The sequence below is a fragment of the Elephas maximus genome, chromosome 3, assembly GCF_024166365.1.
Source record: "Elephas maximus indicus isolate mEleMax1 chromosome 3, mEleMax1 primary haplotype, whole genome shotgun sequence".
NCBI lineage: Eukaryota > Metazoa > Chordata > Mammalia > Proboscidea > Elephantidae > Elephas > Elephas maximus.
The window spans coordinates 69,678,532-69,706,089 of NC_064821.1; the positions used below are offsets into that span (position 1 = coordinate 69,678,532).

The 27,558-nt window shown below is 47.4% G+C and overlaps 1 protein-coding gene across 9 annotated transcripts in view; it reads left to right on the top strand.

Moving 5' to 3' along the window:
• Positions 1-27,558, top strand: part of PTPRU (protein tyrosine phosphatase receptor type U) — a 98,727-nt gene that overhangs the window by 23,902 nt on the left and 47,267 nt on the right. For 6 of the 9 annotated variants that reach the window (XM_049878488.1, XM_049878492.1, XM_049878487.1 and 3 more), the window contains exons 8-15: positions 9,567-9,875; positions 15,355-15,464; positions 15,831-16,032; positions 16,417-16,519; positions 18,892-19,165; positions 20,076-20,112; positions 20,629-20,767; positions 25,482-25,511. In XM_049878488.1, coding sequence (XP_049734445.1) covers positions 9,567-9,875; positions 15,355-15,464; positions 15,831-16,032; positions 16,417-16,519; positions 18,892-19,165; positions 20,076-20,112; positions 20,629-20,767; positions 25,482-25,511 — 1,204 coding nt within the window. The remainder of the gene's footprint in view (positions 1-9,566; positions 9,876-15,354; positions 15,465-15,830; positions 16,033-16,416; positions 16,520-18,891; positions 19,166-20,075; positions 20,113-20,628; positions 20,768-25,481; positions 25,512-27,558) is intronic. The other 3 variants (XM_049878490.1, XM_049878489.1, XM_049878493.1) reach the window with 2 other exon arrangements.

Here is a 27,558-nt window from a genome sequence, read left to right on the forward strand (position 1 = left end):
TTTCATTCTTTTTCATTGCTGAATAATATTCCATGGTATGGATGTACCATGATTTATTTAAGCATTCACTTGTTGAAGGACATCTTGGCTAATTCATTTTTGACTATGTCAAATAACACCGCTATGAACATTTGTGTACAGGTTTCGGTGTGAGCATAACTTTTCATTTTTCAGGATTCAATGCCCAAGAGTACAATTGCTAGATCATACGTAATTGTGTGCTTAATTTTATAAGAAACTGCCAAAATGTTTTCCAGAGTGGCCGTACCATTTTATATTCCAGTTTTTCTAAATCTTTGCCATCATGGATATCATAATTTTTTATTTTAGCTGTTCTGAGAGGTGTGTAGTGCTATCTCATTGTGGTCTTAATTTGCATTTTCCTGGTGGCTAGTGATGTTGAACGTGTTTTCATGTGTTTATTTGCCAACTGTATATCCTCTTCGGTGAAATGTCTATTTCATGTCTTTTGACCATTTTATAATTGGAGTTGTTTGCTTTTTTCACTGTTGAGTTTTGAGAGTTCTTTATATATTTTAGCTACTGGTCCTTTGTCAGATGTGTGGTTTGTACATATCTTCTCCCAGTTTGTAGCTTATGTTTTCACACTTCACATGAGCTTTCACAGAGCAGAAGTTTTTGATTTTGATGAGGTCCAATTTATTGGGTTTTCCTTTTATGGATTGTGCTTTTGCCTAGCCCTAGATTCCCAAGAGTTTCTGTTATATTTTTCTAAAGGCGTTATAGCTGTACATTTTACATTTAAGTGCATGATCCATTTTCAATTAGTTTTTGTATAAGGTGTGAGGTTTAGGTTGGGGTTTACTTACTGATTCATTTTTGCTTCTCAGTGTTCTCCAGTGTTTTTTAAAGCTGGTGAACCGTTTGAAATCTAGTTTAGTACTGTCTTAGTTATCTAGTGCTGCTATAACAGAAATACCACAAGCAGATGGCTTTAACGAAGAGAAGTTTATTTTCTTACAGTAGTAGGCTGAAACTCCAAATTCAGGGTGTCAGCTCCTGGGGAAGGCTTTCTCTCTCTGTCCGCCTTCTCCTTATTCTTCCCCCAGACCAGGAATTTCTCTGTGTAGGGAAACCAGGTCCAAAGGACACGCTCTGCTCCTGGCACTGCTTTCTTGGTGGTAGGAGGTCCCCCTGTCTCTTTGCTGGCTTCTTTCTTTTATATCTCAAGAGATTGCCTCAAGACATAATCCAATCTTGTAGATTGAGTCCTGCCTCAGTAACACAACTGCCGCCCATCCTCCCTCATTAACATCATAGAGGCAGAATTTATAACACATAGGAAAATCACAACAATACTTGGAATCATTGCCCAGCCAAATTGGTACACACATTTTTGGGGGACATAATTCAATCCCTGACAAGTACCCCATAGTGCCACTCTTGGGGAGACCCTTGGGTGGTGAGTCAGAGTCACCTACCTGAGGCATCTGAGTCAGGTTACTTAACCTTCCTGAGCTTCAGTTCCCTTGTGGGGATAATAGTAATCTCTACCATGCAGATTTAACGTACAGTTCATTCAAGTGCAAATAGTTTAGCACTTGAATCCTAGCTGAAAGGCTGGTGGTTCAAATCCACCCAGAGTTGCCTCAGAAGACAGGCCTGGTGTTATGGATTGAATTTGTGTCACTGTTATAAATTGGAATTGTGTCCCCCCAAAATAACGTGTGTCAACTTGTCTAGTCCATGATTCCCAGTATTGTGTGATAGTCTACCATTTTGTCATCTGATGTGATTCTCCTATGTGTTGTAAATCCTATCTCTATAATGTTAATGAAGTGGGATTAGTGGCAGCACTCAATCGCCAAGATTAGGTTGTGTCTTAAACCAATCTCTTTTGAAAGATATAAAAGAGAGAAGCGAATAGAGAGACATGGGGACCTCATACCACCAATAAAGCAGCACCGGGAGCAGAGTGTGTCCTTTGGACCTGGGGTTCCTGCACAGAAAGCTTCTAGACCAGAGGAAGATTGATGACAAGGACCTTCCCCCAGAACCCACAGAAAGAGAAAGCCTTCCCCTGGAGCTGGCATCCTGAATTCTGACTTCTAGCCTCCTAGACTGTGAGAGAATAAATTTCTCTTTGTTAAAGCCACCCACTTGAGGTATTTCTGTTATAGCAGCCCTAGGTAACTAAGACACCTGGTGATCTGCATTTGAAAGATCACAGCCTTGAAAACCCTATGAAGCAGTTCTATTTCTGCACAGGTGGGGTCACCAGGAGTTGGAATTAACTCGATGGCAACTAACAACAATATTATGTGCCAGGTACTATATTCCAGTTGTTAGGGATGTACAGCTGTGAACAAGACAGGCAAAGACCACTGGCACACGAGTTCCTTATGGAATAACGCATGGAACTCATGTTCTGGTGGGAGGAGACAGACAATACATAAGTAAGAAAGTGCAATATATAGTTTGTTAGATAATGATATGTGCTGTGAAGAAGAATAAAGCAGAGAAGGGATGAATGTGGGGGTAGGAGGGTTGTCATTTTAAAAAAGCTCAAAGGACTGTCTTATTGAGGTGGTGACTTTTGAGCAGACACCTGAAGGAGGTGAGGGACTGAACCAAGCTGAAAGCTGGGGGAAGGAACATTCCAGGCAGATTAAACAGCAAGCACAAGGTCTGGAGGCTGGAGCATGCTTGGCATATGTGAGAAGCAACAAGAAGACCCGTGTAACTGTGTCTAGTGACTGAGGGGGTGATGGCAGGAGATGAGGGTGAAGTCGTGCTGGGGATGTGGGCCTCAGAGCCATTTTATGCTGAGTGATCTGGGGAGCCACTGGGGGACTTGGAGAGCAGAGTGACATCATCTTCTTTTGTCTCAAAGGACCACTCTGGACCCTTTGTGGAGAATAGACTCCAGGAAGGCAAGGGTACCAGAGGGGAAACGAGTGAGGAGGCTGAGAGAAGATGATGGCTTGGAGCAGAGTGGAGTGGGTGGAGGTGGTGAAAAGTGGTCAGATTCTGGATGTATTTTGAAGGTAGAGTAAACTGTATTTGCTGATGGATTGGATATGCTACAAGAAAGGGAAATAGAGAAAAATCAAGGATGGCTCCAAGGTTTCTGCTTAAGCAGCTGGAGGGATGGGGTTAATTGTCATTTGCTGCAATGGAGCAGACTGTGGGAGTAGCAAGTTTGATGGGTGTGTTATAGATCAGGATTTCCATGTAGAAAGTGTTGACTTTGAGATGGCGATTAGTTGTTCAAGTGGGGCTATCCATCAGGCAGATGGATACCCAAGTGCGGAGTTCAGGGAAGAGGTTCAGGCTGCAGATATAAATTTGAAAGTTGTTAGCATAGAGATGCTATAGATGGTGTTTAAAGCCGTGAGACTGGATGAGATCATTTACACTAGTAGTTCTCAACTGGGGGCAGTTTTGTCCCCCAGGAGACATTTGACAATGTCTGGGGACATTTGTGGTTGTCACAGCTGGGGAGGGGGGGTGCTACTGGCCATCAGGGGGTAGAGGCCAGGGATGCTGCTAAAATCCTACAATGCACAGGACATCCCCTCACAGCAAAAAATTACTGGGCCCCAAATGTCAATTTGAGAACCTCTGATTAGTCTTTAGATTTTAGGGAATAAGTGTAGATGGAAAAGAGAGTCCAGGGGGCCCTCCAGTGTTTAGGACATTAAATGCAGGTAATTGCATATAAGTGCATTAAATGCATGTGACATACAGTGTTTAACACAGAGAACGCACTTAGTAAATGGTAACTGTCATTATTATGATGTTTTTACTTTTCAAAGCCACTTCTAGCCAGGCACTTAGAATAAAAGAAATCAGAGCTAAGAGTTCCATAGAGAATTTCTATTCCATTCCACTTAGTGTCCGGATGGGGAAACCAAGACCCAGAGGGGGAAGGGACTTGCCTGCCACCATACAGTGGATCAAGAACCCAGGTTTCGTGGTGGTGGCTGTTGATTTTTCCACTTCGCCATCCTATTGTTGTTCCCGCCTTACAGATGAGTAAACTGAGATTTAGAGATTTAATCACTTGCCCAAATCTACACAGTGAATCCACAGCAGAGCCAGAATCAAAATTTGAATCCCCTGATTTCTAACCCGGTTGTTTTTAACAGCAACAACAACAGCTGTCACGTGCTGAGCATCCGCTTTGTGCTGGGCACTGAGCTAAGCATTTTCCATAGGCCAACCAGGACAGAAGCTGGAGCTGGGCCAGGCAGATGCAACCAAAACGCATCCTGCCCCTCTTGGTTAGAGCTTGTCTTTGGTGCCACCATCACCCCCTCCTTTGCTTAGGTGCTTTGGCCTGTAGCTGTTTTGCTGCTGGCCAGCTGTGTTGTCATCTCCTCCATTCTCACCAAGCTCCCTTCTCATGGTATTATTTACTATGAAAACAATAATATAACATCAGTAAAGGGGACTTAAAAAAAAATCACCCAAATCTCATCACCCAGCCCAACAACTGTTTTAGTTTTTCTGTGTTCTTCAAATCTCTGCCCATGTGCCTACAGTGCACATTTTTATACCCTTGTCGTTGGACTGTAGATAGCATTCTGTATTCGACTTCATTTGCTTGGTGTTATATGTTGCATATGTGTTAGGTTGTTTGTGACTATTGTGTTTATTGACTGTGAGAAGTCCATTGGATACCCCTGCGTTGTTGGACTATTTGTTTTCAGATCCCTGTTATTATAAATAGAGGTCCCTGGGTGATGCAAGTGGTTTGAGATCGGTTGCTAACCTAAAGTTTAGTGGTTTGAACCCACCCAGTGGCTCCACAGAAGAAGGGCCTGGCAAACTGCTTCCGTAAAGATTACAGCCAAGAAAACGCAATGGAGCAGTTCTATTCTGTGACATGTGGGGTTGCCATGAGTCACAACCGACTCTATAGCAAGGGGTTTGGTTTTGGTTTTTAGTATTATAAATAAAACTACATTGAAAAACTTAGTGCTTAGAGTTTTTTTTTTTTTCTGAGTTATTTCTTTAGGATAAATAGAAGTGGTTCAAGAAAGGACATTCACGTGTATACAAAAAAAATGGTCGTATTAATTTATACTGCTACTAGTATTTCACACCACCACCAGTTGCCGTCCAGTCAATTCCAACTCATGGCGACCCGACACGTATCAGAGTAGAACTGTGCTCCATAGGGTTTTCAGTGACTGCTCTTTCAGAAATAGATCACCAGGCCTTTTTTCTGAGGCACCTCTGGAGGGACTCAAACTCCTAACTCAGCAGTATGTGTTAACTGTTTATACCACGCAGGGATTCCGTTTCACATTAGTGAGTCATTTGACTCAAATCACCTCATGTAGCTCTTACACTCACTCTCTAAACCCACTGCCGTTCAGTTGATTCTGATTCATAGCAACCCTTTAGGACAAAGTAGAACTACCCCATAGGGTTTCCAAGGCCATAAATGTTTATGGAAGCAGACAGCCACATCTTTTTCCTTCCGAGCGGCTGGTGGGTTCGAACTGCTGACCTTTCAGTTAGCAGATGAGCAGTTAATCATTGCGCCACCAGAGCTCCTGTCACTCTCTAAGGTAGGTGTTATCTCCATTTTTCAGTCAAGGAACCTGAGGTTCAAAGGGGGTTAGATAACTTGCCCAAAGTCACAGAGCTTAACAAGGGGTGGAAATGGGACTTGAACTTTGGTGTACCTGACCCCAGTCAACAGCCCCTTCCACGAGAAATAGTCGAACGTTTCAGGGTTATTACATCTTTATTAGCAGCACTAAACCCAACACACTTTGACTGAATTTAACAGATGTTAAAAGTTACGCTCCCTGTTCTAATGTGCTTTTCACCTTTGATCTCTGCATTGCCTGCAGTCCTGTGGAATTTAAACGGATGGGGCTTTGAGATCCCTGCGTTCTGTTTTGCCAGTGTGTGTTGGCAGCTGAAGAGAGTGTGTCTGGGTGCCAGATGGTTTTTGGAAACGCAGAGAGACTCATTAATTCACACCCCTCAATCAACATATCAGCCTGTAGTCAACAAACTATTTGAGCACCCTGGATCTGCCCAGATTTGATCATTGTAGGAAGAAAAGAGAGAAATGGGCCTTCTCTTCGAAGACCCCTCTGTCTGGCTAGGTGGATGGGAGTTAACACACATTTTGGAGAATGAGATGCCCAAGTATGAGGTTAGGAGTTTCATCCTTCAAGTCAGAGGTTGCTATTTTGTGCCTTGAAAGGTGGTTTAAAAAAAAACCATGAGTTGGAATCAACTAGACGGTACTGGGTTTGGTTTGGAGTAAGTTGCCAGTACTTAAAAATCTGGAGATTTCACATAAAAATTGGAATTTGTGGATTTTCTTGAAAAATGGGAGGATCCGACAACCCTAAGCCTGTAGTCCTGCATGGCAACAATCGTCGGGAGCTGAGTAGCAGCTTTCCCGTATGGATGGGATGCCTACTGTCCTGTTTACTGTAGTCTCCACCTGGCTCATGTCATCAGTTTACATTTAAGTTTTCACGCCTTCCTCTACATGCTGCAGGAGGGCAAAGAAAGCAGTGTACTTCGGCTGAGCTTGAAAAGATTGGATAAATGTGGGGCTGGTATTACAGGGGAGGGGGATCGAGTGAACAGAGCTGCAGGAAACCAAGGCCCACTCTCACCAGTGCAAATACAGCAGTGGTACCTCAGCTCCCATAGGCACACTGGGAAGCACACGTGGGCCGCCAGGCCATACTAGAACCAGGAAGTCAAGGAATAACGTGGGGACTTCTGCACCAGATGGCAGAGTGAGCACACTCAAAACCCACCCCCTCCGTTCCAAATACGTAAGAATGATGGATTACGACAAGATCGATAAATAGCTGCCATCAAGTCGACACCTACTGATGGAGACCTTATGTATAACAGAAGAAAATCTTGCCTGGTCCTGCATCATTCTCACGATTGCTGGCATGTTCAAGTCCATTGTTGTGGATGTTGTGCCAGTCCATTTCACCAAGAATCTCTCTCTCGCCCTTGCTGGTCTGCTGGACCTCTACTTTACCGAACATGATGCCCTCCTCCAGGGATTGATCCCCCCGTGATATGTCCAAAAGCGAGTCGGATAATGTTCTGTTATGATCCATAAGGTTTTATTGGTTAATTTTCAGAAGTAGTTTGCCTGGCCTTTTTTCCTGGTCTTTCTTAGTCTGGAAGCACCACTGAAACCTGTCCAGTATGGGTGATCCTGCTGGTTCCAGCATCACAGTAACACACGAGCCGCCACAGTACGACAAACTGACAAATGGATGGTGTGGATTAAAACAAAACTATATCAAAATTTCTGTGGACCAGGAAGCACAAGGGTAGTAAGGGGGCTTGCAGCCAGCATCCCAAAGGAAGTGTGTGTATGGGGAGCCAGCCCCGTAAAGTCCATGTGGGATGGGACTTGGGTATGCCTTGTGGGGAGAAGGGAGCCAGACTTGCTGTAAGAAGTCGGGGTAGGCCTTGCTCCTAACGGATGCCGGAATAACTCTCCTTGGTGAACTGATACCATGACTGGAGACAGGTCAGAAAGGGAAGTTCCTGGGTGGGAACAGAAACTTGTGCTGCACTTGGGGCCAGCTTCTAAAGCTGTGCTGCCCACGCACTCCTGAGTTCAGAGCAGGCTGGGCTGATGTTTCCCTTTGTGTCTTCTTTGTAAAAGGCATTCTGAGCAAATTAATCATATTAAAAAGGATAATAAGGTCGTGCTTAATCGTCTGAAGAGGCCAAGCAGCAGCACTTTCTCACCTGTTCATTAAGGCATGTTCTGAGCTCCTCTAATTAGGGGCCCTTAGCAGGTGTTTCTGGAACTTGAGAGTGACAAAACTGCATTTCGCCGAATCAGGGTGCCAATCAGGGTGCCAGAGAGAAAAGGATCGTTAGAAGTCATCTTGGCTTTTCCCCTCATCTTACAGATGAGGACTTTGAGGCCCAGAGATTGCTTAGGATCACACAGCTGACCCATGCAGAGCCAGGCCTGGGGGCTGACCCTGGGCTACATCCTAGCTTTGCTTCAGAAGCCTCAGCTTCTTTATAAAATGGGCATGATCTTCTCGCCCCACAGAGTTGTCAAGGGGCCACAAAGCACAACAACGTGCTTCTGCTTCCTAGTAGATAGCTGTCTCTCTTCTGAGGCATTGCTGTGATTTTTTTTTTGTTTTTTTGAACAGTAAGTTTCTCATCCAGAGGCAGGGTAGTGGTGGTTAAGAGCATGAATTCTGGAGCCACCTGACCAGGTTTGGATTCCAGCTTCACCACTTACTGTGTGACTGTGCTTAACCTGTGCCTCAGTTTCCACATCAGGAAGACAGGGCTACTAATAGCCGGTGGCATACGTGGTTTGCATTAGACTGCTAACCTAAAGGTTGGCAGTTTGAACCAGCCAGCAGCACGGTGGAAGAAAGGCCGGGCCATCTGCTTCTGTAAACCAAGCAAACCCGATGCAGTGGTTCTACTCTGTAGCACATCGGGTCGCCATGAATCAGAATTGACTTGATGGCAACAGATTTTTGCCTGGTTTTAGTTAGATTTCCCAAACCAAACGCACTGCCGTGGAATTGATTCTGACTCATAGCAACCCTGTAGGATAGAGTAGAAATGCCCTGTAGGTTTCCAAGGCTGTAAATCCTTATGGAAGCAGACTGCCACATCTTTCTTCCTCAGAGCAGCTGGTGGGTTCAAACTGCCCCCTCTTTCGTTAGCAGCCACGTGCTTTAACCACTGCACTACCAGGGCTCCTTACTTGGATTATAGTGAGAATTAAATGAGATAAAGCACTTAAAGCCTCTAGAACAATGCCTGGCACATAGAAGGCCCCCGGTAAATGTTAGCTACCATTATCGTCATCATCATAATCACTATAATTATATAACATATTATGTTTTCCTTCCGCTTTGGTAGCTAGGGAACTCACCATTTAATTTGAACCTTACCTTCAGAAACCACATAGGACCCAATGGCATACATTTTTGTTTCCTGGACATTTTCTGGCTTTATTTAACTATTTGGCTCTTGTCTCCCCCATCATCTTGATTTCTATTTATTCTTGTATAATATGTATTACTATAAGCTGTTTTAGAACAATTTTGGAATAATAAATTAAAAATGCACTAGTAGGTTGATGCACACTGGCCTGATGTAGTCTGGGATGACCTTGAATTAGAAGGTGAACTGTGTTAGTAAATAAAAATTATAGCTGACATTTCGAAGGGCTTATTCTGTGTTAGCCATTGATGCACACACTTTCTATATGTTACCTTAAACCTCACAACCATCCTATGAGGTAGGGCCTATTATTGTCCCATTTTGCAGTTGAGAAAACTAAGGTTCAGAGATGTAAAGCGACTGAGCTGGTGGTTGTTAGCTGACAAATGGCAGAACCAAGATTCAAACATGGCCTGACTCCAAAGCATGTACTTTTACTCCCTGTTCCATGTTTTAGGGGTCCCTTGGTTTTTTTGGTGAGCTGTTGGGGGCAAAGGAGGGATGGCTTCAGTCAGCTGTCTGATGCTCTCTCTCATTGTCCTTCTTCCTTATTCTCCTTCCCTTTCCTCTGCCATCCTCTCTCTGCTCCCTGGGTTCTCTAGAACCCATGAGGGCCCCCAAAGGCCTGGCCTTTGCAGAGATCCAGGCCCGTCAGCTGACCCTGCAGTGGGAACCTCTGGGCTACAACGTGACACGTTGCCACACCTACACAGTGTCCCTGTGCTATCACTACACCCTGGGCAGCAGCCATAACCAGACCTTCCGGGAGTGTGTGAAGATGGAGCGGGGCACCAGCCGCTACACCATTAAGAACCTGCTGCCCCATCAGAATGTCCAGGTGCGGCTCGTGCTCACGAACCCCGAGGGGCGCAAGGAGGGCAAGGAGGTCACCTTCCAGACTGACGAGGATGGTAAGAGTCTCAATCCCATTCCCAGGGTGCTGAGTGCCTACCATAGTTGCCCTTAGTATCTGGAATTGACATTTATGTAGGAAATTTTTTGCTTCGGATTACACCAACTGTCTAACGACAAAGTAACGATAGCTAATTTTTATTCTCTAGAAGACTTGGGTGAGATTGGTATAATTTCTTTCTTGAACGTTTGGAGGAATTCAGCAGTGAAGCCATTTGGGCCAGGAGTTTTCTTTGTGGAAAGGTTTTTAAAAACAGTTTCAATTTTTAAAATAGATATGGGAATACAGTTTTAATTTTTAAGATAAACATAGGAATGTATAGGATAGACTAGGAATATATTAAAAATAGGTATAAGAGTATTAAAAAACCAAACCAAACCTGTTGCCATTGAGTTGATTCTGACTCGTAATGACCTTATAGGACAGAGTAGAACTACCCAATAGGGTTTCCAACCAACGGTGGATTTGAACTGCCGACTTTTTGGTTAGCAGCTGAAGGCTTAACCACTGCGCCACCAAGTCTCCATAAGAACATAGACATAAGAATATTCAGTTTTTGTGTCCTGTGTTTTTGAAGAAATTTGTTCATTTAATCTAAATTGTCAAATTTCTTGGGATAAGGTTCTTTATAGTATTATCTTATTATGCTTCTTTAATGTCTGTAGGATCTATAGTGATATCCCGTATTTCATTCCTGATATTGGTAATTTGGAAACCCTGGTGGTGTAGTGGTTAATCGCTACACCTGCTAACCAAAGGGTTGGCAGTTCGAATCTGCCAGGCACTCCTTGGAAACTCTATGGGGCAGTTCTACTCTGTCCTATAGGGTCGCTATGAGTCAGAATCGACTCGAGGGCACTGGGTTTGGTTTCTGGGTTATTGGTAATTTGTGGTTTCTCTTTTCTTAATGACTCTTACTAAGGGTTCATAGATTTTATCAACTTTTCCAATAAGCCAGCTTTTGACTTTGTTGATTTTTTTAATTGTATATTTTCTCCTCCATTTTCCTATTTAATGCTTTTTTTGGGGGGGGGTTTGATTTGCTATTCTTCCTAGCTTTTGAGATATAAGCTTAGATCATGGATTTTGAGCTTTCTTCATTCTAATATATGTGTTTAAGGTTTTAAATTTCCCTCTAAGACTTGCTTTTGCTGATTCTGAGTTTTTTTTTTTTAAGTTTTAAAATCGTATTGTGGTTTAAAAAGTTATGTACATATATATATAAAAAACAAAAATTGACCATTTCAACCATTTTAACATGTACAAATCAGTGACATTAATTATGTTGATTAAGTTGGCAACCATCACCACTGTTTCCAATTTTTTTTTCATCATCCATAATAGAAGCTCAGCACCCCTTAAGCAGCAAGTCCCCATTTCCTCCTCCCACTTATCCCTGGTAAGCACTGATAAACTTCAGTCTCTATGCATTTGCCTATTCTAGATATTTCATATAAGTGGCATCATACGATATTTGCCCTTTTGTCTCTGACTGTTTCACCTAGCATTTTCAAGGTTCAGTCATGGTGTAGCATGTATCAGAACTTCATTTCTCTTTATGGTTGAATAATATTCCTTCATATGGATATTTAGTTTATTCATTCGTACATTGATGGACACTTGGATTGTTTCCACCTTTTGGATATTGTGAATAATGATGCAGTGAACATTGGCGTATAAGTATTTGTTCCAGTCCCTGTGTTCAATTTTTTTAGTTATATACCTAGGAGTGGAATTTCTGGGTCATATGGTAATTCTAAGGAGCCCTGATGGTACGGTCGTTAAGCACTTGGCTGGCTGCTAACCAAAAGGCTGGTTCATCAAACCCACCAGCCACTCAGTAGGAGAAAGATGTGGCAATCTAATTATGTAAAGAAACCCTATTAGGCAGTTCTACTCTGTCCTATAGGGCCACTCTGAGTTGGAATTGACTCCACAGCAATGAGTTTGGTTTGGTTTTGGTTTTTATGATAATTTGTAATTCTATGTTTAACTTTTTAAGGAACTGCCAAACAGTTTTCCACAGAGGCTGCAACTTAAATTTTAAATCCCACCAGCGGATGAGGGTTCTGATTTCTCCATGTTCTCAACACTCGATATATTTTGCTTTTTCTGATAATGGCCATTATAGTGGGTATGAAATGTATCTCATTGTGGTTTTGGTTTGCATTTCTCTAATAACTAATAATTCTGAGCATTTTTTCACATGCTTATTGACCATTTGTTTATCTTCTTTAGTGAAATGTCTATTCAGGTCCTTTGCCCATTTTTTGATTGGGTTGTCTTTTTGTTGTTGAATTGTAAGAGTTCTTTATATATTCTGGATATCAAACCCTCATTAGATAAGTGATATGGTTCCCAAATATTTTCTCCCATTCTGTAGGTTGTCTCTTCACTTTGTTGATAAAGTCCTTTAATGCAGAAACATTCTTAATTTTGATGAAGTCCAATTTATCTCTTTTGTACCTCATGTTTTTGCTTTTGGTGTCGTATCTAAGAATCCATTGTCAAAAACTAGGTCCCAAAGCATTATACCTATGTTTTGGTCTAAGAGTTTTATGGTTTTAGTTCATTCATTTAGATCTTTGATCGATTTTGAGTTAGTTTTCATATATGGTGTTAGGTATGGGCCCAACTTCATTCTTTCGCACATGGATGTCCAGTTATCCTAGCATCATTTATTGAAAAGACTACTCTGTCTCCATTGAGTAGACTTAACACCCTTTTTGAAAATTAATTGATGCTAGATGTATGGGTTTATTTCTGGATACTCAGTTCTTTTCCATTGGTCTATATGTCTATCATTATGCCACTACCAGGCTGTTTTGATTATTGTAGCTTTATAGAGTGTTTTGAAATCAAGAAGTATGAGTCCTCCTTCTTTGTTCTTCTTTTTCAAATTGTTTTGGCTCTTCGGGGTCCCTTGCAATTCCATGTGAATTTGAGGATTGGCTGTTGGAATTTTGATAAGTATTGTGTTGAATCTAATCTGTAGATCACTTTGAGTGACATTGACCTCTTAAGAGTATTTAGTCTTCCAGTCTATGAACATGGAATGGTTTTTACTTTTTTAGGTTTTCTTGACTTTCAGCAATATTTTATACCTACAAATTTGATATGCCCTGTCTTCATTACTATCCAGTTCAAAATATTTTCTAATTTTTTTATGATTTCTTCTTTGACCAAAGAGTTTTTAGGATTATATTACTTAATTTCCAGGTAATTGGTACTTTTCTAATTATCTCTTTGTTATTGATGTCTAGCTTAATTCTTTTGTGGTCAGAATACATATTCTAATTTTAGTCTTTTGAAATTTGATCCTTGCTTTTTTGTCCAGCATATGTTTAAATTTTGGTAAATTCTTCAGGTACATTTGAAAAAATGTATGCATTCTGTCATTGTTGGGTGCAGTGTGCTACATATGTCAAGCTAATACTTATTTACTACATGTCAGGCACTATTTTGAGTGCTTTTCATATATTAGTGTATATAATCCTTACGGCAACCCTATGTAGTAGGCTACTCTTATTACCCCATTTTACAGATGAGGAAAAGAGAGGTTAAGTAGCTTGCCCAAGATCACATAGCTAGGAGGTAGATAACAGAGCTGAAATTCAAACTAGCCATCTGGCTTCAGAGATGTCACTCTTAACAGCTATACTCTAATGTTAGGACAGGTTGGTGTAACCCCGATGCTGGGTAGGATCTTTGCTTATTTGAGCCAGATCTCCAGTTTTACACTTTGTATGAGTCCAAACCTTCCCCAGATTCCTGAAAATCCTCAGGTACTCTTGAGCACCTTGGCTTATAGCTTTTCTTGCTGCTCCACATGCAGTTTTCTGTTCTGCATAGCATTGGACCAGATGCAAAATTCAGCTCCTTCCTTGATTTCCACAAAACCCCACTCACCCAAGGTAGTGTGTATGCCCTGCACTGAGGATATGCTGGGGTGAGGGTGAGGACCAGAGGGGTTTATCCTGAAGTACTGCAATCAACCTCAAGGTGAACGTCAGACTGTCCCATTCTTAAAGTTTATTGACCTTTGCACTCTCCCACCTCCAGGTATGTTGTGGCCAATTCACCCCACCCTAGCTGGGTCTCACTGGGGCTGCTTGACCATCTTCATTCTCTTCCTATCCATGGGTTCATCTCGAGTAGATATAGCCAAACAATTTTCCAAAGTGTTTGTACCAGTTTACATTCACACTAGCAGCATGTGGGAATTCTGGTTGCTCTGTATCCTCACCAACACTTGAGATTTTCTCTTCATTTTACTATTTTGGTGGCTAGAGAGTGGAGTCACCTTGCTAACTGTTCATTTTAGCACAGAGCAGCTTAGCTGCTGTGGATTGCTATCCTAGTTTCTGCTTTCCACTGCCTTAGGACTTCAGCTTCCCCTCAATGGTTTATCCAGGTGTTTTTCTAAACAAAGACCATTGTCTTCCTAGAAGAAATTCCTGTGCCCATTGTTAAATGATACACTAAAACAAAAACAAAATAAATCAACAACAAAAAAACATGTCTGAAAGGGTTTATCGGTGGTATGCCAAAATGTTGACAGTATTTATCCCTAGGTCGTGGAATTGTAGGTACCATACATTTTCTTTATGATCATTTAGGTTTTCTACATTGAACATATGTTTATGTAATTAAAAACTTTTAGACGAGAAAACATCTCTACCCATAAACCTGCCGCCCTAATGCAATTGTTGTTTTCGTTTCTCTGACAAATGTCTATATTTTCTGAAAACTATCCGACTGGAATAAAACAGGAGCATTCAAACATTCTTCTCTGCTGAATGCAACCTGCGCAGCAATGAAAATGACAGCTATCATTTTTGATTACTCAGTAATAGGTTGAACCCCATGAAATTGCTGATACTTGTCCTGGGGCTTTATGTACATCATCTCATTTAATTCTGGTTTAAAAAAAAAAAAAAAAACAGTTGCTGACCAGTGGACTCCAACACACGGCAACACCATGTGTATCAGAGTAGAACTGTGCGCCAAAGAGTTTTCAGTGGCTGATTTTTTTGAAGTAGGTCTTTCTTCCAAGGCACCTCTGGGTGGACTTGAACCTCCAACCTTTTAGTTAGCAGCTAAGCACATCAATGTTTGCACCACCCAGGGTCTCCTAATTCTGATTAAAACCAAAAAAACCAACCTATTGCTGTCAAGTCGATTCCGACTCATAGCGACCCTATAGGACAAAGTAGAACTGCCCCATAGAGTTTCCAAGGAGCACCTGGTAGATTTGAACTGCTGGTCTTTTGGTTAGCAGCCGTAGCTCTTAATCAGTATGCCACCAGGGAGGGGTTATTATCATCACCCTTTCACAGATGAGGAAACTGAGGTTCAGAGAGGTTGAATGAGTAGTCCAAGTATAACAGCTGGGAAACAGCAAGGCTAGAATCTGAATCTAGATATCTGGATCCAAAGCCCGCTTTCTCTTGCCCCATGCTGCCTTTCCCTTGCAGTGCCTGGTGGGATTGCAGCCGAGTCCCTGACCTTCACTCCACTGGAGGACATGATCTTCCTTAAGTGGGAGGAGCCCCAGGAACCCAATGGTCTCATCACTCAGTATGAGGTGGGTTTGGGCCCCTATTACAGTGGGGACACTTTGTAGAAGGTAGGAGGAAGATCCTCTTTTCCTTTGTTGCACCCAGCTTGGAGAGGGAAGTGTGTGGGGGCAACAGAGGTGATTGTCAAGGTTCCCCTAACTACAGCCTGGGTCTTTGCCCTGTGGGTTATGGGGAAGGGGGCCCTGAGAGAAGGAGGGTTTGGTGAAGGGCACCCAGGGGCCTGGACTAATGGGAACCCACAGTCCCACCAAGCCTCTCTCCTTTGCCAAGCCTCATCCCCAACTCAACTGAAAGTTGATGGGTGGGAACTTCAGGGCCAGTGTTACCCTCCCCTACCCCTGTGCCTGCCTACCTGCCCATCCTGTCCCCAGATCAGCTACCAGAGCATCGAGTCATCAGATCCGGCGGTGAATGTGCCAGGCCCTAGACGTACCATCTCCAAGCTCCGCAATGAGACCTACCATGTCTTCTCCAACCTGCACCCAGGTACCACTTACCTGTTCTCTGTGCGGGCCCGCACGGGCAAAGGCTTCGGCCAGGCGGCACTCACCGAGATCACCACCAACATCTCAGGTGAGCTCTGCCCAGCCCAGCCTGGAGGTGGAACTCTGGGGGTGGCCCAGGATCCCAGGGTTCTGTGAGCAGAGAAGATGGGGAGGGTGCTTGGGAGTGGGTACCGAGGATCCCTACTGAGATAAATATGCCATTTAGGGATTGAGGTCATGGGTGAGGGAGGATTAAGTCAGAGGGGTCAGGTGACAGTGGTCAGTGGAATCAGAGGGCTGAGCCAAGGGATCAGTGTCCAAAGTCAGGGATCAGGGAACCTCAGTCAGAGGGATCACGGAGGCTAAGGCTGAAGGGCAAGAGATCTGAGGACAGGTGTCAGGGAGGTTAGAGGCCTGGCTTTCCTGGTCCAGTGGTCTGGCTCTGTGCTGATGTCTCTGTCCCCTTTCCCAGCTCCCAGCTTTGATTATGCCGACATGCCATCACCCCTGGGCGAGTCTGAGAACACCATCACCGTGCTGCTGAGGCCAGCACAGGGCCGCGGTGCGCCTATCAGGTCAGAAAGCCGGATGGAAGGGGGGTAGTTCAGGGCCTTAGAGAAGAGGCCTCTCCTTTGACCCAAGGCCTCTATGCAGGCCATCTCATCCTTATCCCCTCTTGGTCCCCCCACTGAGGGCTCAGAGGGTCTGGAGGAGGATGTTCTGTGATCCTGGGCAGGCAAGAAGTCCATGTCACCTCCTCTCTGAAGCCATGGGTGTCTGGTGGTGACTGTCATGACACCGTTGGACAGTGTCCCACCTGGAGAGGTGACTGTCCAAGCCTGCCCAGAAGGCCTTCCCTCACACCTTGTAGAATTGAAATTCTAGGTCCTTATTTATTCCCAGCTTTTTTCCTGGAGGGTCCTGCATAGGGAGACACAGAGATGGGCCTTCTAGAAGGCTAGGGCAGCTGGCCAGAGAGGACTATCTCTCTGGCATGGCCAAGAGCTTGACTACATCCCTGGCTTCTCCCCCGAAGAAGCTGGGGCTGCTGATGCCATGGTGGCTGCCTCTGCTGGGGAGAAGGTGCTGCGTATGAGTATGGGAGGGTGAGCATAGGTGTGTCTGTGGTATATACATGTGATGCGTGTGTGTGATGTGTGGCGTGGAGGTGTGTGTGTACGAATATGAGAGTATATGGAGATGTGTGCAAATGTATGGACATGTAGGTGGCAAGCATTGTGCTAGGGCCTTTACCTACATGAAGTCACACTATCCTCATGGTAGTCCTGTGGAGTGGGTATTACTACCCTTACTTTATACATCAGAAAAAAGGCTCGGAGAGCCTAAGTAACTTGCCCAAGGCCACACAGCTAATAAATGAGAGAGCTGGGATTTGGAACCCAGGTCTGCCTGCAGAGCCTGGACCTTTTCTTGAAGTCCTAGAGCCTCTGTCCCTCTCTGGTCCATCCTTTCCTTCCACAAAGGTATATGTACTGGGAGAGAGTGACAGCTTTAACATGGGGTGTGTGTGGAGGAAGCTCACATCGTTCTGCCTGTTTTGCAGGGTGACTCTGAGAGTTAAATGTGATTACCCAGATTAAGATGCATTTTGTTCATGGCTAATGTTGTTGTTGTTAGGTGCTGTTGAGTTGGTTCGGACTCATAGTGACACTATGTACAACAGAATGAAACCTTGTCTGGTCCTGCACCACGTCATTGCTGTGTTAGAGCCCATTGTTGCAGCCACTGTCTCAGTCCATCTCATTAAGAGTTTTCGGGTTTTTTTTTGCTGACCCTGTACTTTCCCAAGTTTGATGTCCTTCTCCATAGACTGGTCCTTCCTGATAACATATCATGTTAACTATATTATCTCCTGGTGGGAGTTGGAGCCAGGGAGGCCTGACCTCAGCTTGGGAGGCTGAGAGGGCTCTGGGTTGGTGTTTATAACGGAATAGGTACAGAGAATGTAGCCCAAATCCCAGGACACTGGGCTGATTCCTTTGCAACTCAAAAGAAACAGTTGGAGAGCAAGGAAAAGGTATCTGCTTTCCAGAGCAGAGGCTGTCAGTACGGGGTGTCACACACCAAGATGTGACTGTGGCTGTGACTGGAAATATTTAAATTTGTCAGCATTTGTGTACTTACCTTTGGCTTTGTTCCACAGAGGATTTAGAGGAGCTCACAGCAAAAGCCCATTCAATAAAGTGATAACAGAAACAAAGAAGTTTGGTCTAGGGAACACATATCAGAGTGGGGAGTCAGGGCCTGGGAGACAGTGGTTCTTGAATTTGCAGCCTAGAAGCTGTCTTAGGGCTGGAAGGGCACATAGACATAATGTTAGGTGTGCCCTTGTTTACTTGCTTAGTGCCTGCCTCCCCTACTGGAGTGTCAAGTCTAGGAAGCGTAGATCCCCATGGGCCTAACACAGTGCCTGGCCCATTGTCTGAGCTCAGTAAATACTTGATGAATTAATGAATGCATCCTGTCTAACCCTCTGATTTATGGAGGCCCAGAAGGGAGTCATTGGCCAGTTAGGGGGTGGAGCCTAAGGTTTATGTATGTGAGTATGTGTTAGGCACAGGAGGACCCATTGAAGAGGTGGGGTGGGGTCTGGGGCTTGGTGTGGTTGATCAGGACTCTCTTAGCTGTGGTTAGTAACAGTCATAACAGCTGACATGCACTGGCTGCTTGCTAAACTTGCCATGTTCCTTAGTACTGTACCTCATTTCATCCTCACATCTACTTCACGGAACAGACCTGTGGTCACTACCATTTTACAGAGGTGGAAACCGAAGCCCAGGGAGATCAAAGTGACCTGGCCAGCTAGTAGGAGGCAAAGCTCCGATTAGTGCCCAGGTCTACCTGACCCAAAGCCCGTGTCCTTAGCCATCGGACGCCTCTCCATCTTCTGGCCTCTTCTGCTGATGTGCCTCCTGTCTCTTTCCAGCGTATACCAGGTGATTGTGGAGGAGGAGCGGCAGCGGCGGCTGCGGCGGGAGCCAGGTGGCCAGGACTGCTTCCCGGTGCCACTGACCTTTGACACTGCACAGGCCCGTGGCCTGGTGCATTATTTTGGTGCAGAACTGGCGGCTAACAGCCTGCCCGAGCCCATGCCCTTCACCGTGGGTGACAACCAGACCTATCGTGGCTTCTGGAACCCACCGCTTGAGCCCAGGAAGGCTTACCTCATCTACTTCCAGGCAACAAGCCACCTGAAGGGGGTGAGGGACCAGCTGGAGATGGGGTGGGGGTGGACAGGGGTGGGGTGGGTGCCAGGCTGGGGACACCTAGAAGCTGGCCCACCACAGAGGCCAGAGGGGCACCGAGATTCCCCCTAGGCCCTGCCCTCTTCCCATGAGCCCAGCCCCCTCCCCTGAGTCATGCTCTCCTACCCTAAGCTCCACCCCCTCACCTGAGTCCCGCCCTTACTCAGAGTCCTGCCCCTCCCCTGAGCCCCACCCCTTCCCCTGAGTCCAGCTCCTTCCTGGGAGTCCTACCTCTTTCTCTGAGTCCCGCCCCCTCTCTTGAGCCCCGCCTTCCTGATGTCAGGCTTCTTCCCACAGAACCCTACCTCTTTCCTGAGCCTTCTTTCCCAGGCCCCTCTCTTTCTATCCAGGTCCTCAGGCTAGTCCCTGTCCCATTCCTGAGGCCCAGGTAATTGTGTCTCAGGCTCTGCCCTCTCCAAAGGAGCCCATCTCAGCTTCCTCCTCCTTAACCAGATCTTGAGGCCTAGGACCCGCCCTCTTCCCTGAAGCTTCACCCTCTTCTTCAGACTCCCTCCTCTGGACTTTCCCGCCTAATTTCTCCCTAACCAGAGGGCTGAGTCTAGACCCCGCCCTCATTTCTGAGGCCCCACCCCCTTTACCTTGTCATTTCTTTCCCTGTTCCCTTTCATCTCAGCTGCCTTGCCCCCCTTTCCTAAGGCTCTTGCCCTTATTTGCAGACCCCTCGCCTCTCAGGCCTCTCCCTTCCTGGCTTCCCCCAGGCCCTTCTGCCTGGTGGGGTGTCCTTAGTTACAGTCCACACCAGAAAAAGCCCTGACTGGGCCCAAGAAATGCTGCCCGAGATTCCGGCCTGGGGCGGGTAGGGTCGGGTCATCAGCGGCACTGAGATCCCCATCTGTGCCTCCAGGAGACCCGGCTGAACTGCATCCGCATTGCCCGGAAAGGTAAGTCCCGCTGGGTTCCTTCAGCCCTTCCGCTCGGGTTTCTTGCCCACCCAGCTATGGGGAGGTGATCCTGAGGACCCCGGGCTGTGGAAGCAGAGGAGGGCTGGCCTGCAGGCCTGGGCTTAGGAAGGGTTTCCCTCTTGGTCCTCATGTACCCCACCTCCTTCATCCTGGCTGGACAGCAGGGCCCCCAGGGTGGTCACAGCAGGGGCCTTGGCAGGGGCCTGTGGTAGTTCTGTGGTGGGGGGAGCCATTATGGTTGGGCCATAGGGTTGACAGTTACCAAGAGCTGGTTCTAGGCTCTGTATCTGCCCCCTGCCACTTCCGTGGTGAGGTGGGGACTGCAGGAGAAAGTGGAGATAAGTCTGACTGAAAGGCAGGACAGTGTTGGAGGCAAGGGCCAGCTGTCTGTGTGTTTGTGCAGCCCAGCTTGTTCCATGGGGCTGAGACCTCTGCAGGCAGAAGGTAGATGGTCCCTGTCCCTTCTGATGCTTTGTCCTGCTTTGCTCTCCCCAGCTGCCTGCAAGGAAAACAAGCAGCCCCTGGAGGTGTCCCAGCGATCAGAGGAGATGGGGCTCATCTTGGGCATCTGTGCAGGGGGGCTTGCTGTCCTCATCCTCCTCCTGGGGGCCATCATTGTCATCATCCGCAAGGGGTGAGTGAGGCTGGTGCCCTGGTCCACCTGCTGCTCCTGCCCCTGAGAGGTCTGGTGGGTGTAGAAGAGAGATGGCTGGGGCCAGGTGGGCAGCCGCCTGGTGGGTGTGTGGAGGGCTGCCAGCCTGGGCATCAGGCCTGTGGGTGGAGCCGAACTGGGCAATGGGAAGCCAGACACTCGGCAAATGGAGCTGCCCTGGAATGGCTTGGCTGGAACCCAAGTCTGGATGGTGCCAGGTACTGCTGTCCAGGGAAGGCTGCTCGGTGTTTGCTGCCAAGGAGCTGTGCTAGAAGAGGGCACCACCTTCCTGTGGTGTTCTAGGAAGGAGGGTCTGAGGGGTGGCTTGAGTTGGAATCTCCAGCCACTTAAAAACCTATCCACTTGCCCGCCCTGACCACCACAGGTGGGGTGACCCTGAGCAATGGGGATGGGGCTCACTCCCCTTCAAACCCAGGGCCCTGAGCCATGGCTCTTCCCTGACCCCATCCTCTCATGGGCCCACCATCCCCTGGACTGTGTTATTATGGATCCCTGGGGAGTCCTCCTGGGCCCATGACAGAGAGAAAACTCCCCTCTTGTTCCTACTATCTGCCAGCCTGAAAGGTCCAGCCTGGCATTTGTGAGGGACACGTTTTCTAGTGCATGTTGCAGTGGGTGGTATGAATCCCAGCACATCTTAGAATCTAGAATTTTGGAAATCCATGATTTGGTATTCTAAGAATCTCAGAATTTTAGAATCGTAGAGGCTCAAAGCCTCAGAAAGTGAGGAATGCCAGGTAGTTCAAGGACATCTAGTCTAGTGGCTTTCAGATCTTTTTAAAGCAAAAAAAAAAAAAAAAACTTTCTTCTAAATACCAAAAATCCAAAAATCCTCCCCTGGGGAGCCCAGCGCATGGAGCAGATGAAGGCCAAGCACCTCTAATAGAGCTGGATGGGATGCTCTTGAGACCCCCAGCTTCCCGTTTCCCCTCCTCCACTACCCCACTTCCCACCAGGCTGTGGTCCAAGCGACTTAGTTGAAGATGGAGATGCCCAGAGTCGACATGAGGCTGCCTGAATTCACCCATAGTGCCAGAGGCAGAGCCAGCTCTACTCCCTCCCCTCTTGGGCTTTGGCTTCTATAGTCACTGCTGCTGACAGGCTGGGCACACATGGCTGTGTTGGCACTGGATCTCAGGGCTGCTGGGTCCAGATAAGTAGGATCCAGACAGATGAGAGAACTGGCCGGGGCACCTTGCCTGAGGACAGGCACCAGCAGGAGAGGGAGACTGGGGGTTACCGTACCAGCATAGTGGGGTGCGTGGATGGCCTATCCAGGGTGGGGGGCTTGTGATTTTTCCCTGCCCCAGTCCTGGCATAGCTTCACGAGGCAAAATATTTTTAACTATGTGGGAAGAGCTTTACACACATCACCCCTTAGAACGTTAGTTACTGAGCACCTGCTATGTGCCAGGTACTGTTCTGAGAACAAGGCTGGCAAGGCAGAGCATGTCCTTATTGGATCCTGACCCATGAAGCAGGTCTCACTCCCTTTTTACTGATGAGGAAAATGTAATTAAGTGACTTGCTTGTGTCACTGGGCTGGTCAGCGGCAGGTCCTGAGTTGAAGCCAGGCCCAACTACAAAGCCCATGTTCCTCAGGGCCACAGGTGTGAGGGGCCTCACCACATCTGGTGCACAGTAAGTGCCCTGTGACAGTTCCTTGTCCTTCCCAGCAGGGGGCCTGCCCTACAGCGGTCCCAAGAGGTGTCTCTGAGTAGGGTGGTGTGTAGAGAGGGCTGTAGGAGATGGATCAGATTTTAGGGGGTTGCTGGTGGTATTTGAGGTTCTAGAAATCTACCCTCAGGAGAAAGGATTGGCAAAGTGGGGAGTCTCACCCACCTCTGCCAAAAGAATTGGCCCCAGTTGGGTCAGAGACGTTGCCAAGGCCTTACTATGGACCCCTCTAGTTTATGCAGCTGCTACCCCTATAAGCCCTTTCAGGTTACTCCAAAAGCCTGTGAACTAACCTCTAGGACCTCGCCCCTAGGAACTTCTTACTTTCTCTAAGCATCGCTCAGTCCCACTGCATAGTCTCTCACTTCAGCCACCAGAATCCTTCTCTGGCTCTTCCAGCATCCACTGAGCTTCTCAGGGCTCTCCCAGTCTGGATTGTGGGTTGCCTGTGGGAGACAGCCACTCCGGAAGGATGGGGGTGTTCAGAACAACTTGTGATGTGAATGTAATGAATAAATGAGGTTGTTGAAGGAGGGCAGTTAACCCCATGTTGAACCCTTGTTGGACGAAGGAGAAGGCTCAAGGGGGAAGATAGGAAGCAGCTGGGGGTTAGCTGGGAGATTTCAGATTCTGTGTCCTGTTCTGCCCATGTGGACAATCAGACTTGGCAGATCTGACCTTGTGCCAGGCTTTTTTCTTGGGAATGTATGGTCAGGGAAGTTCCAGGGCATGGAAGAGAAAGCCTGGCTGACCCCAGGCCAGGTCAGATTCCCTTGTTCTGCTTCCAAAGTTCTCTGCCCTTCTCCTTCACAGTGCTTTCTTCACCTTTCACTTTTTCAAATAATGACTCGTAGTGCTTTGCTGGAAGCCCTGGTGGTGTAGTGGTTAAGTGCTACGGCTGCTAACCAAGAGGTCTGCAGTTTGAATCCTCCAGGCGCTCATTGGAAACTCTATGGGGCAGTTCTACTCTGTCCTATAGGGTCGCAATGAGTCAGAATCAACTTGATGGCAATGGGTTTTGTTTTGTTTTGGTGCTTTGCTTGATATTTATCTCTCCTGCTGGATGGAGAGCTTCTTGAAGGTAGAGAGAAGTCTGGCCCAGTGGAGCTGGGTCCTCCTGAAGTCCTGCTTCCTGCCCCCAACTCAGCTGTGACCAGCCTTCTGAAAGAGGGAGGCGGGGAGGAGCAGTTTATGAGCCCCTGCTGAGCACACACTTCATGGGGCGTCAGCCTCAGGACAGGACAGTCCTGTGGTGGGGATTATTATTAACCTCACTTTTTTTTAGCGGAGGAAATGGAAGCTAATAGGGGTAACATTCTTTTATTTATTTTCACTTATTTATTGATTACTTGATCAACAAAACATTTTTGAAGGAGCATAATGTGCCAGGTACTGGGTTAGGTTCTGAGGATGCAGTGGTGGGCAAAACAGAGAAGGACCCTGCCCTCTTGTACTTTGTAGTTAGTGGGTGTGGGGGGACCGGCATTAACAAGAAGAAACACAAGTGGATAGACGATCACAAATTGTGGTAGGTGCTATAACAGAAAGAACAGAGTGCTGGGGTGGGGGGCAGAGAGAGGATAATGGGAGACAATTTAGTTGGGGCCTGTAGGGGAGTGATCAGGGAAGCCCCTTTTGAGGAAATGACATTTCAGCTTAGATAAGAAGGATGCCATTTCTCCAGCCACTTCCCTTCCCCGCCCCCTGCTCCCCGGGGCCTCTGTGACCAGCCACAAGGACCTGACACTCCCCTCTCTCTGGGATGGCTGAGACTTGCTGTGTGACCTCCAGCCAATCTCCTGACCTCACTAGGCCTCAGTCTTCAGTTATCCTCTCTCCTTCCTATAATCTGCAAGATTTCCTTGTGGAAGGTCATTAGTGGGGTCCCTGCTGTCGGAATTGTTGTGGGGGTGGGTGAGTGGAGGATCCCTGGAGTGGGCCTGGATGGGGATCAGGAGGGAACACAGAGGTGGTTCTGGAGCTGGGGTCCTGGTCCAAGTGCCCAAAGGTCTAGGGCTTGTTCTGGACCCTTCCACTGACCTCAGGGTGTACCGGGCTAGACCATGACTCTCTCTGGGACTCAGCTTCCCCATCTGTGAAGTGAGAATCAGACCTTCTCTACCTACCCCACTCTGTGGTAACCTTAGGGCTCTTGACCCAACTTGTGCTTTGGGTTCTCCCATGAGGGGGTGACCTGGCTCCTTTAATGGACCTCATGTTCCAGAAGCAATTAGGGTGGGTGAAGGTGGCCCTTAGGTTTGCTCTGGGAGTCCAGCTGGAGCGCTCTCCACCCTGCCCTCTCCCTGTCCCTGCCACTCTTCCGTCCCGGCATAGGCACATGCAAAGGGCAGGCCCCTCATGGGAAGAGGGGCTGCAGGTGTGAGCAGCTTCAGACACCAGTGTGTGGGGGGGTGCTTTCTGCAGGGGGTGAGTGCAGCTCCAGGTGAGCTGGTTACCTTTGAGTGTGGGGTGTCTGCATGGGAGTGCGTGTAAGGTAGTGTGTGTGAGTGTCAGTGTGAGTGTGTGTTCATGTGTGTGTTTGACTATGTGTGTACAAAGGTGTCTGTGCGTGCATGTATGTCTGCATTTGTGTGTATGAGTTACACATGAGGATAACATGAATATGAGTTTGTATGTACAACTGTGAGAGCGTGTGTGTCAGTGTTTCTGTGTATGAGTATGTGTGTCTGTTGATGTGTGAACGTGTCTTTGTGTGCGTGTGTGTATGAGTGTGTTTGAGTGTGTGTGAAAGCTCTGCCCTCTGCCCCTCCTCCCCCTTACTCCAGCAGCAGGAGGAGGTCTCAGAAGGGGCCTGGGTGCTGGCCCTCAGCGTCTGACCCCAGCCAGCCTTTGGGACAAGGAAGGTCCTTCTGATTTGTTCAGGCCCTGGACAGCCCCCCCCCCGAGCCCCTCCCTGCTGGTTGGGCGCTGCCCTCAGCCCAGCCTGCTGGAAGGACCATGGACACAACTGTGTTGTTCTCTCTTTGCACGCTGCCAGGAGAGACCACTATGCCTACTCCTACTACCCGTAAGTAGCCCCGCCCAGGCCTTCTGAGTCCTGCCCCCGCCTAGCGTGAGGCCCGCATTTCCACCCTCTCTGACTGGGGCTTGGATTTCACACCCTGCCTGGCCTAGTGTCAGACTCAGCTCCCCGCAGCCACCTCTGTCTCGGAGTTCCCCACCTCTGCAGTCTCTCCTCTTCATCTTCCTCCTCGCATGTTGGTCACAAGTGTGGTTTTGTAGTCAGAATCATGGGTTTGAGATGTGGCTCTGCCTGAGTCAGCCTGGGCAAGTCTCTTAACCTCCCTGAGCCTCAGTGTCCTCTCCGCCACCATGCTGTGTGACTGAGCTGTCCACTCCAGCTGGTCGGAAGGACTTCCTGACACCAGACTGAAGTCCATGTCCTAGAACGTCCTCACACAGGTCTCTCTAGAGTCTACAGCCTGTGTGTGTGTGTGTGTCTGTGTCTGTGTGTGTGAGCGTGTGGTCCGGATCTGTCCCCAATGCCAGCAGCTCTTTCAACAGCGTGGACAGCTCTCTTTCACGACAGCCCCTTCTCCAGCCAGGGCCCCAGTTTCTTCACACCCACCATTTCCTGGGCACTTCTTCTGGGCCAAACTCTGTGCTTTACACAGAATCCTCACAACTGCTATATGAGATAGTAATTATTATTAACACCCCATTTGCCATTTTAGTGTTGGGAAAACTGAGGCTCAGAGAGGTGAAGGGAGTTGTCAGAGGTCACAGAAAGTGCCAGGGCTGGGGTTATAACCTCCAGTCTGACTCCATGACCTGCCGATGCTACCCTGCTCTTCTTTCTCTGTCCTCTCTTACTCTGCAAGCCTTCCAGAAATTTTCCTCCCACTTGTGCTTGTTCTCCGTCCCCTTACAGAGCATCTCAGTGACCCTGGGCCGACCTGGATGACGGCGGGTCTCTCCCCTCTTCCTCCCAGAACCTTTACTTTCATTGAGTCTCCCAATGCCATGTTAGCTTTGCTTTTCCAGCAACCAAACCCCATCAACTCACGCTGAGTCCCCAGCTCAGCTTCTGCAGGAATTGCTGACAAGGCAGCTCTCCCTCCTTCCCTACTTCTGCAGTTAATTTTTGAATCTAAATTCAGAACTTTTGAAAGTATCTATATTACATTCCATCTGCTTAATCTCACATTGAGATCAGCTGGAAGCCAACAGCATGTTAGGTGTCCCTCCCAGCATCTGTCTTCTGTGGGTCTGATATGATTTGTTTTTGTAGCTCTTCCAGGAAGGCCCAGAGGCCTGGGCTGGGAGTGAGACTCACGGTCCTCCATTGGAGACTGCCTTCTAGGCCAGTATCCAGTCATTGACATGTCTACTTTGGGCGCCATTGTTCAGCTTGACTGTGGTCATCTGTCCACGGCTCTCTCTCTGCCCTCCTTGTGGTTTACTGGTCTCTGGCCTGTCCCTCCCTCTCTGTCCCCCCCCCCCATCTCTCTGTCTCTTTCCTTATTGTACCTTTTTTCTTTCTCTTTGTTCCATTTGCTCCTCCTTCTCTGTAGCCTTCTAGTTCTCTTTTGTCTTCTCTTCCCCCCCTTTCCTCCTGTTTTCTTCTCTTCTTTTCCCTTCCACCTTCATTGTTTCCTACTGGTTGTCAGGGTCCTGTTTACAGAGGCTTGTCTTCACCAGTCCCCAAAGACACCTTTGGCTCTGCCCCAGCCACAGTGAGGGTGATGGCCAGAGCCTGGTGGTGGGTGGAGGACCAGGCCTGGGCTGGCAGAGCTGTCTTGCACCCAGGCTGGGAAGGCCATGCCCCCTCAGTGCACAGCAGCAGTGGTCCCCAGTGTGGACACGGAGCTGTCTTCTTAGCACAGGGAGGACATGGTGTTCTTGGCAGGAGGGGCATCCAGAGTCCATTGAGTCCATCCCCTGCCACAGACATCTCTTGAGTCTGGAGTTTTCCTCTCTGGGAGGAGACTTTCATTGGCCTCCTCATCCCCACTGATGGTCAGTGTCCCTGAGTCTTAATAACCTGGAAGTCCTTTTTCAGGTCTGCCCCACATCCTGCAGTTAGTAGGGCCAAGCAGGGGGATGGCTCTTTG